The following is a 10,378-nucleotide window of genomic DNA, read 5'->3' as shown; positions in this document are numbered from 1 at the left end:
CCTGTGGTAGACTTGGAGCGCATCCCCCAGAAGCTCTGTGTGGGGGTGTCGTTACCCCACTGCACCGAGGGGGCCCTGCAGCTCAGTGGGAACACCAGTGCCAACCATGCCGTTTCCAAGGGAAGGTCCCCTCTCTCAGAGGCCCCCCGATTCAGCTGGCAGGTGGAAGCACAGATCGGCTGGCCCAGCAGGGCCTGAGTTTCCAACAACACCCCCCCACACACACTTCACAGAAGGGGTGCTGAAGCTCCGGGAGGGCAGGGGTTTGTCCAAGCTAGCTCAGCAATCCTGCAACAGAGCTGGGCCTCTGACATGGACACCCTGTCAGGCCCTTGCCCGGGGGTGGGTCAGGGATGCCCCACTCAGCCTTGACCAGCCACACCCCCCCACCACCACGCTCTCCGTCTCAGCTTCCCCACATGCCCCTGAGCCTAAACGCAGCAGGTGTGAGTGCTCTCACATGAGTGAGTGTGGGCATGGTCCTGGGGAGTTCTTCCAGGCGGGGTGTCCTGAGTACCTATAACTTGGGGTGATGGTGGGGCTGCTGCAGAGGAGGGTTCTCCAAGGGTCGGTCCCCACAAATGAGACCAGGGAAGGGGCCCACCCTGGCTTCTGATTCAGGGGACAGGGACTTGGGGGTGAAAGGCAGGACCAGGAGCTGAGCCATCCTGGGGACACACCCATGACCACCCCAGGTCAAGGACAGATGGGTGGTGAGCCAAGAGAGAGCTCGGCTGGGCAGGCAGGCTAGCCAGGGAAGGGTACATACCGAAGGCCAAGGGGAGCCCGAGAGGGAGTGACAGGAGGATAGGACAGTCACAGCACGGGTCTGCAGAATGAGCCCCCACCAACCAGGACTCTCCAGGCTCTGTGATGGGGGCTGGAAGAGTCTGGGGGGAGGACCGCTCTACTTAATGCTGGCTTCTTCTAGCCACTCCTCCTCAAGCCTCACTGTGGAGTGAGTACAGACACCCTGGGGTGTGGGGGAGGGCTGAGCAAGGGGGCAAGGCTTGGCTGCATGGGTGGGGGAGAAGTTAGGGAGGACAGGCGGGGCCCAGCCCCCTCCCCAGCCAATGCAGGTGGTCCATTGCTTTTGAGCCTCAGTGTTCAAAAACAGTAAGAAATTGGTAAAGGTCTCTGGCATGGAATAAGGATCTGGGGACTTGTCTTGACCTGCACTCCACCCATCTGTGGGTGAGGCCCCCTTCCGGGCAGCTCTCCCCCACCCTACCTACTCCAAAGTGGCAAGCCCACAAAGTGTTCAGAGGTGGGGGGACTGACAGACCCAAAGCAGGCAGAATTGGAGCCTTGGATCACGAGAGCCCTGCCTCCCTCCACTGGGGAGGGGATCCCAGGCCAGGAACTAGATGGGGGGCAGGGATGGGAATGAAGGAGGGCAGACCCCTAGGATCTAAACGGGGACCTAATTTGGGGGGTTCTTGGTTTCTTTTGCCTCTCAGCCAATTACAGCCCAAGAATTTTACCTTTCGTATCAAAAAAAAAAAAAAAAAAAAGACCCCCCTCCTTCTCCTGCAAGAGGGGATGTTGGAATCTGGAGACCTGGAGTGTCCTCCTTCCACCCCTGGGGGGAGGTTAGACAGGGTAAGGTCTGGAAGGTACCCCCCCACACCCCCGCTGACGGCTTAAGGACTGACAGCTGCACCCAACATTTAGATTACAAAGGTTTATTTAGAAAATAGTTTGGTTGTCTTGGCTGTCATTTTTGGCAAACATTTAAATACTTTCAATAACCAAAGATTGTCAGTGCCTCTTTCCTCCCCCAAGACAGTCGCCCCCACTAGGTCCTGGGGAAGTCAGCCCTTGCTCAGAGGTGGATCTGGGTAGTGGTGGGTGTTGCGGGGGCTCCTTTCTCGCCTCTTTGGGAGGTTGCTTTCACTTCTGCTGTCTAAGACCCTGACCTCACAGCCGCACCTCTGCAGGCATCCCCAGAGCCGGATCCGGGCCCGAAGGCCCGGAAGCAGCCCTTTGCTGAGATGGGAAGGCAGAGGGGTCGCCCCTCTCTCCTCCCCCCCTCCCCGGGGGCCCTGCTGTCTCTCAGCCCACACTCCTGCCCTGCCGTACCCTCCCCTCCGCCCTGGAGGCCAAGCCATCCCTGGGTCTCTGGGGAAGCTGCCCCCGCTTTCTCCCGGGGGGCCAAGCCTTCCCACGTCGCCGCCTGGAGCTGTCCAGGGTCTGCGCGGGCCGGGCGCTCAGCTCACTGCCTGAAGCCCCGTCTCCTCCGTCGGAAGAGGATGTGCTTAAAGGAACGCCGGAAGTCCTGGTTAAAGACGGTGTAGATGACCGGGTTGAGCGAGCTGTTGCAGTAGCCGATCCAGAAAAAGAACTTGAAGAGCGGGTCGGGCACCTGGCAGGCCTCGCGGCAGATGCCGTACAGGCTGTAGCTGAAGAAGAAGGGGAACCAGCAGAGCACGAACACGCCCATGACCACCGCCAGCACGAAGGTGAAGCGCTTCTCGCGCGCCTGGGCCACCTTGCGGCGGCACACGCTGCTGCGCGCCCGGCGGCGGCGCGACAAAAAGAACTCGACGGAGCGCGAGCTGGCGCGCGACAGGCGCCCGCCGGGACCCGGGGACCTCGCGGCGGCCAGAGCGCCCGAATCGGTCGCCCCTGGCCCCGGCCCGGGCCCCGGCGCGTCGGCGCCGCCCGCGCCCCCCTCTCCGCCCGCGCGCCGCCGCCCGCCCCGCCGCAGCGCACCCCGGCGCCGCCGCCGCTCAGCCGCCGCGCTGCTGTCCTCCGGGTCCACGTCGGCGCACGGGCGGCGCGGGGGCGCGCAGTGCCCGTTCTCGCCCGCGCCCGCTGCCGCACCCAGCCCGTTCTCTGTGGTCGGGGACGCACCGTCGGGGCCCGCGGGCGCGCGCTTCTCGCTGAGCGTGCGCGTACGCAGCTTGGCCACGCGGTAGATGCGCGCGTAGACCAGGCCCATGATGAGACAGGGCGCGAAGAAGGAGCCGATGCAGGAGGACAGGATGTACCACGTCTCGTCGTTGAGGCCGCACTGCGGGTAGGCAGCACTGTCGGGCTGGCGGTAGAGCGAGACGAGCGGTGGGAAGGAGATGACAGCCGAGATGAGCCACACGGCCACGATGGTCGCCTTGACGCGGCGCGGTGTGCGCTTCAGGTTGTACTCGACGGCTTGCGTCACAGACCAGTAGCGGTCCAGGCTGATGGCGCACAGATGCACGATGGACGAGGTGCAGAAGAGCACGTCGAGCGCTAGGTACACGCCACACCACACCTGCCCGAAGTACCAGTAGGCCATGAGCTCGTTGGCCAGCGAGAAGGGCATGACCAGCGTGGCCACCAGGATGTCGGCCGAGGCCAGCGACACCAGGAAGAGGTTCTGCGGCGCACGCAGCGCCCGGCTGGTCAGCACGGCGATCACCACCAGCACGTTGCCCACCACGGTGAAGACGATGAGGAAGCCCACCACTGCCGCCAGCCCCGCCACGGCGCCCGCCGAGTACTGGCCCGGGGGCGGCCCCCAGGCGGCCCCCGGCGCGGCGCCCGAGGCGTTGGCGGCCCCGCCGCTGCCCCCGTCGCCGGCGCCGCTCGCGTTGGGGCCCGCCGCCGCCGCCGCCGCCGCCAGCGCCGCCGCCAGCGCCGGGGACGCCATGGTCCTCCCGCGAGCTACGCGGTCCCGCCTGGAGCCGGGGCGCAGCCACGGCAGCTCGGGCGCCCCCCCGCCGGGGCCGGCGCCCGCATCGCCGCCTGCTCCTGGGGCGCGCCCTCCGGGGACCGCGGCGCCCCGCAGCCGGCCCTCGGCCGTGGTGGCTCGGCGGGCGAGCGGCGCGCCGGAGAGCGTGGCTGCCGGCTCCCCGCAGCTGCCGCGCGCGTAAGTGCAGAGCAGGAGGCTCCTGGAGCGAGCGGCGGCGCGGCGGCGGGGGGAGGGGGGCAGGTCCCGGGGTCCTTGCGCGGCCCCGCCCTCGGCCCCGCTCACGGGGAGCGCCCCGGCCGCGAGCCCACGGTGATGCGGCGCCCGAGCGGGCGTGCCCGAGCGGCCCCGCGGCCCCGGAGCCCGGCCGGGGCGCAGGCTGCAGGCGGCGGCGGCGGCCCGGGCGCTCCGCCTCCCATCCGGCCGGCTAGGGCTGGGCGCACCGGGGCGCGGGCCGCCGCTCCTCCGGGCCCCAGCGCCCGCGCGCAGCCTCGGGCTCCAACTTTACTTTCCCGGGCAGGGCGCCGGCGCCGCCGCGCGTCCTCCTCCCGCCGCTCCGGGCGCGGGCGCCCCCCGTGGTCCGCGTTCGGCCGTGCGGGCTCCGCCTCGCCTGCCTCGCTCGCCTTAGCTGCGCCGCCGCCGCCGCCGCCGCCGCCGCCGCCACCGCCGCCACCTCCTCCTTCGCCGCCGCCGCCGCCGTGCGCTCGGCGCGAGTGCAGCCGCCCGGCCTCGGCTTCCAACTTGGGTAGAGTTGCGCAGCGGGGCGGGGCGCGGGCGGGAGGGGGTGGCCTGGCGGGCAGGCCAGAGCGGCCGGCCCGGGGGGAGCGGGCCCGGGAGCCGGAGCCCGCGGCCGCCTCGGCGAACCTGCCCGCGCGGCGCCGGGGAGGAGTCCGGGGCGGCGGCGCGAGGCGCGCGCGCACGGCGAGGGCGCCCCCTCCAGGGCCGATTGCAGTCTGCAGGACGGGGTTGAGTGCCGGCTGGCCTGGGCGGTGAGTTCCAAAAACCTGCTCTTTCTAAGACAAGAGCCTCCGAGCCTCCCCCGGGCACACGCGCACGCACACGCGGGCGCGCACACTTGCGCGCCGCACCGGTCGGCTCGGGGTCCGCGGCCTGATTGGAGAGCCAGCGACTCGCCGCCGGGCGGAGGACGCGACGCTGCCTGGGTGCGCGGGGGTCCTGCCGAGTGCCGATCTCTGCTCGATCTCTGGTCGGTGTTGCAGGGCAGAACCGCGTCCCTGCCCCCAGCCTCAGCTCCCTTCTCTGCCCACTTCCCAGCGCTGCTGGAGCATGAATCATGACGGCAGTGCCGGTGGAAGCCCTGGGCAGGCTCCCAGGCTCTGCATCCATGTTGGCAATCGCTGAAGTTTCATTCTCATGCTCCGGGGCCCTGCTTTTAAAGGGTGGAGGGGATGTTCAAAATCATCGCCTCTGACAAACACCCAGAATGAATTTCCCGGATGACGGGCGGGTTTGCGTGGGTGCCTCATTCCTGCGGGCTTCGGGGGTAAGCTGTTGGGGTATCTCCCCTACACCGGGCTCACCCCTGCCTTATGTCTCCACGAACGTGCATGGTCGTTCCCTGTCGTGTGCTTGTGCTCGTTCCCCCCTCCAGGCAGCTCGAGGTCCGTGGGAGACAGACCCTGGGGATGAGGTTGGAGTTCCCAGGCCTGGCATTTCTTGCTAGGAGGAGGGGAGGGCCTTTCCTCCCTGAAGTCCAGAAAAGCACTCAGGCAGGCCAGTAGCTCTCCCTGCAGCCTCGGATGAGAGGGCAGGGATCATTCCTGTGGCTGCGGGCCACAGGGTGGGACACCTTTGGGTTCTAGGAAGGTGTCACAGGGAAGAATTGGAGCATCCCCCTTAGTGATGCCTAGAAATGTGCGTGGCTTTGGGACTGCTTCTCTTTTCTCTGAGCCCTGAGGCTCAAAGGGTCTTATGAAGGAGAGCACTGGGGTCTTAGCAGAGATGCCCACTGGAGGAGGGGGAGTCAGGCCAGGGCGAGGCCAACGATCAGAGATTCTGGAGGGTGGGACTGCCCAAGGAGGGCCAAACCTACCTTGCCAATCCTGGGCTTTTATGCACTGTTTGGCAGCAAAGCCATGACTGCATGTGAGAGGCGCAGGACCCAGAGAAGGTAGAAAGCCAGCATCCCTGTGAAAGGGCCCCCTGGTCTGCGAGGCCTGGAGTGTGCTTGCAGGGAAGACCCGCACGCATTGGCATCCTCCGCAGTGGGCATGCGCCGGCCCTTGTCTGTAGCAGGCTTTTCGCCGTCTCCGACAGTTGGTACCACACACTGCCATGCTGCAGGGAAGGCCCTCAGTGCCCTGGAGCTCTTTCCCCAGGCTGGGAGTGGAGTTGTCAAGGAAGGCTTCCTGGAGGAGGTGACCTCTGAGCTGCATTTGGAGACTAGAGAAAAGTTATTAGGAAGTGAGAAGCCCCTAACAATTGTGCTCCCTGGGGTAGGGGTATGGGCTTTGTCCTGGAGACAGGGAGAACCAGCGGAGGATCCAAAAAAAGGAAATGGCAGATGTAGGTTTGGGGGAGCTCCCTCCCCCAGCAGCTGACCAGCCACTTGGACCTCCTCCAGACCCTGGGGGTTCTCATCTTATGAGGAGCACTTTGGGGGATGCCTGGGGGTGTTGGGACATCCAGGGTCCTGGCTGCCCTGGACATCTCACATGTTTGTACTCAAGGGCAGCCGAGCACGAAGAATTTGGAGGAAAAAGGACACAGAGCACCTGGGGCCCGAAGCAGACAGACTTCCCGCTGCCCAGGAAGCGGCTCGCCAGGCCAGGCTGGGGACATCCGGAGTGCCTGACCAGCCCAGTGACTCAGGCCCCCGGGGACACTTGGCTGGCCTTTTGACCTCAGGACCGCCAGCATCATCTCCCTGGCATAACCCAGGAGGGAGGCAGGAGGAAGCGCCTCTCCTGTGGGCCAGGGCCCAGAGGGGGAGAGGAGAGCTGGGTCCCCTACAGAGTCCTTGGGCTGGAGGAGCCCTTAGCTGGGCTTCGGGGCTGCACCGAATACAGACCTGCCTATGTACGAGGGAGGCCCCAGGGACTGCAGCTGTTCAACAAGGAGCTGGAGAGGCCTCTTACCCCAGACATTGAAACTGAGGCTTGACCAACTGCTCCTGATTATCCTGTAACAAGCAAAACAGCATGTGCCTGGAAGGCTGCCTGTCCCCGTGACTGGCTGGTGGGCAGGCCTGGGCTTGGCAGGACCCGGAGGGATGACAGGGAGGGTATTGTAAGGATTCAGGCTGCACTGGTAGAGGGCGTAGGGGTGAGGGCACTGGGGAGAGCTGTGGGACCTCTTAGAAGGAAATCACATAGCTGTGAAGTGCCTTGGGGCTGCCAAGGCCGAGTTGCCTTTCCTCCCACCCATGATGAGTGGGGCCCAGAGGGAGCCTCTGTCCTGATGGATGGGAGCTTGTCTCCCTGAACCACTTCCCTGCACACAGGCATCCGTGCACGCGTACTCAGGTGCACACGCACATTCACATGCACACATTTCTGTGCACGTCTATGCTGGCATAACCACGTAGTGGTGGACACATGTCCATGCACGCCGCATACACGTGCACACATGCAGCCGTGTCAATTATACAGGACATCCGTGTGCACATCCATGCGCGTGCACACACATGCGCGTGCTTGCACAAGCAGGCATGCGTGAACACACTCGTGTATTCACATGCTGCACACACACATATCCATGCACACCCGTATACTATGCGCACACATATCCACGCACATGTTCGTAGACACATGTCCACAACCTGCATAAAATGTACATGTTCTATGTGTACACGTGCATAAATGTGTGCATATACACGTATCTGTGCACACGCGTGTGCGCACACACGTGCACTCACATGTCTGCACACAGCCACTCACACACGCGCGCGTGCGTTCGCATGGATCAAAACACACGCGTGTGCGTGTGCGTGTGCCCACCCCCACCTAGAGGGGCGCATGCACACAGGTACCTGCGGCCTTGCTCCTCATCCCAGGCTGTAGGGAGGGTGTATTTGGCCACCCCATTGCGGGCAGCTCTTCCCGGTTTCAGGCTGGGTTCTGCCGCCTCAGCCTGCTCACCTCCGCCCAGCTCGTTCGGATGGCTCTTCGGCCCACTCGCTCCAGGCTGCAAGCCCGTTCATCACTGCCTGCCGTGGACTCTGGGCCTTGGCCATGCTGTTCTCCAGGCTGGCAACCCTTTGCCTCGTCTATCCCCGGGGCTCTTCTCTTCCTTCAGAATGTGTTGCACGAGGTTCCCCAGCAGGCTTCCTTGATCTCCCAGGCCAGATCAGGGGCCCCTTCCTTCGCTGGCCTCCTGTGTGCCCATCAGGGGCAGGCCCTCCCCAGACCCTGTCCCTCTCAACAGTGGGCTCCTGAGAGCAAGCTGTGTCTCTCGCACTGCCCGGTGCAGGGCCCAGCTATGGCTCACAGTAGGGGCTCAACCAAAGCTGGCTCAGGGCTGGGGGGTGAAGGGTGAGGTCAGGAGTCCCACGAAGGTCCTGATGTCCTCCTTGCTCCTTGGCCAGGCTGGACACCTGCAGTGTGCTTGGCGCGGGCGGTGCTTGGCAGAGCACAGGGATGCCTCGCCCGGGAGCTGATACCTCGCCCGGGAGCTGCCAGCGTCAGACCTCCGAGCCCCCCCACCCAGTGGCCCCCCTCTGCCTCCATTCTGTGGAGGTTGCCGATGCTGGATGTGGACATAAGCTCCTGCTCATCACTTCTTTGCTGTCTGGTGGCATGAGGACCCCCTGCCTCCCTGGGCCTCAGTTTTCCCATCTGTAATGTAGGGATATGGGACTGGCTAGTTCTAAGGTCCATGTCAGCTTTGCCCCCCTTGGCTGTGAGCTCCTGGAAGTGGGTGTTGCACTGGTCTGCTGGGTGCCTGCATGGGAGGGGAGGGCCTGGAGGCAGACAGAGGGCCCCTTTCCACTTCTCTAGCAGGTGCAGCTAGGGAGGGAGACTGGCCTGGCTTCCTAGGCTCCAGACTCAGAGGACTTGTTTCCTCCTTCGAGCTGAGCTGAGGATTTCCCCCCCCCCCCATGTTTATTTGAAATTTCATTTTTAAAGACAGGCAGGGAAGAATGAGGCTCACTTCTCTGCCTGCCCCTCCCTGAAGAATTCCAGAACCACTTTGTCTTGTTAGAACATGGCCTGGATCTGCTGGCCCGGGGCCTGGCTCTCCATGCACCACCCTGCAGACCAGATCCATTGCAATATTGATCACATTGATGGATTTGGCCCAGCTGAGTTCTTATAGAGCTGGCAGACATCCCCTCTGGAGAAAGAACTGCTTCAGGGACCATCTTTGATTTGCAATGAGTGTAATAGATGAAAGCAGTGGGTCAGCATGTCTCCTTAAGCACCAGCTGTGTACCTCACCCAACCCCGGGGCCTGCTGGAGCTCAAGCTCGCACCTGACCCTGCCCGTCCTGTCTGTTGCACGACCCTCCCGTGGTGTCCTGCCTCCAGCCTGCCCCTCTGCCCCCCGCTTCCAGGCTTGATGGGGTCCTCCCCATCGGGCTTGCCACCGCCCAGATGCCTGAGCCTGGCCTTCAAGACCCTCCTCGGCCTGGCCTCAAGTCTGGACTCTAGGGTCGGGCTGACCATGGGTCCCCACGTGACCTTGGGAAGCCGCCCTTCCTTTCCAAGCCTCCCCAGCCTGTAGATGGCAATAACAGAGTCCCGCCCTTAGGGCAGATGTGCAGGCTCTGGGGAACAGTGTCTGTGGGGCTCTGAGCCCAGGGCCTGCTCACCACAGGGCCCGGGCCGTGTCCGCCATTCTCCTGCCTCTGTTGCTCCTCCCTGAGCCTGGAGCACCCTCTCTCTCCTCTGCTCATCACATGCCTCAGCAGGTGGAAGACCCACCACCCCCAGCCCGAGCTCCTGGGAACCACCCCCCTCAGGACTGCTGTGAAACTTCAGATCCAGAGTCTGCCCTGGCCACCCTCCTGCCCTCAGCTGCTATGCGCAGGGCCCCAGAGCACCCTGCCCGTGGTAGCCACCATTAGGGAACGTCTCCCCCAGGCTGGGCCTGTCCTGAAGAGTCCATGGGCAGTGGGCAGAGTTCACCCTCTTTGGGGCCTTGCTGAGTATTTGCTGTGTGATCGGCCCATTCTGCAGGAGAGGACAGTGAAGCCCAGGGGCCTGGAATGGTGTGGCTCCCCTCCGTCCCGCCGTTATGCTACTGGGCAGCCACTTGCTTTTGCCTTGAGTCTGCCCCAGCAACTGGCTTCCATGGGGGATGGCCTCAGAAGGGCTCTCTTGGGAGTGACCGCCAAGCCGAGGCCCAAAGGTGGAGCCTTTGAGGCCTGGAGTGACCCTGTCCACGGGTCTGCCCGCCCACCAGGGGACCCTCCCTTCCCCCCCTCCCCCAGGGACAGATTTCAGGTCCGGCCCCTCACGTCACTCCCCGGAGAGTCAGCATCTTTTCGGCAAGCTTCTACTGGGCACCTGCTTCATGCCAAGTGTGGGCGGTGCCCATTGGCTATAGAGAGCAAGGTGCTACTCGGGCCCAGCACAGGGGACAAGGCACAGGTTGGGTGACCATCTGGGAGGCACCAGGAGAAGGAGGAAGTGAGTGGCAGGGCCCGAGGGGGCTTCTGACCTGCCTGGGGCCTCAGCAAGGACTTTCTGGAAGAAGTAGGGGCTCAGCCTGGACTGGAAGATGAGAAGGTAGCAGCCTGTC

The 10,378-nt window shown here is 64.2% G+C and overlaps 1 protein-coding gene across 1 annotated transcript; it reads right to left on the bottom strand.

Moving 5' to 3' along the window:
- Nucleotides 1–1,669: 1,669 nt before the first annotated feature.
- Nucleotides 1,670–4,443, bottom strand: ADRA2C (adrenoceptor alpha 2C). Its single transcript, XM_045879494.3, has one exon. It carries the CDS (start codon nt 3,632–3,634, stop codon nt 2,216–2,218), a length of 1,419 nt encoding a protein of 472 aa, XP_045735450.1. The 5' UTR covers nt 3,635–4,443; the 3' UTR covers nt 1,670–2,215.
- Between the last annotated feature and the right edge of the window lie 5,935 nt (nt 4,444–10,378).

This window comes from Mirounga angustirostris, unplaced genomic scaffold (assembly GCF_029215605.1).
Source record: "Mirounga angustirostris isolate CCGP_5_RB_7025 unplaced genomic scaffold, mMirAng1.0.hap1 SCAF_2, whole genome shotgun sequence".
NCBI classification, from domain to species: domain Eukaryota; kingdom Metazoa; phylum Chordata; class Mammalia; order Carnivora; family Phocidae; genus Mirounga; species Mirounga angustirostris.
The sequence above is the reverse complement of the archived record's forward strand: the minus strand, read 5'-3'. Positions and strand labels throughout refer to the sequence as shown.

Coding starts and splice junctions, on each gene's coding strand:
- ADRA2C (XM_045879494.3), bottom strand. CDS start 3,634: ATGGCGTCCCCGGCGCTGGCGGCGGCGCTGGCGGCGGCGGCGGCGGCG.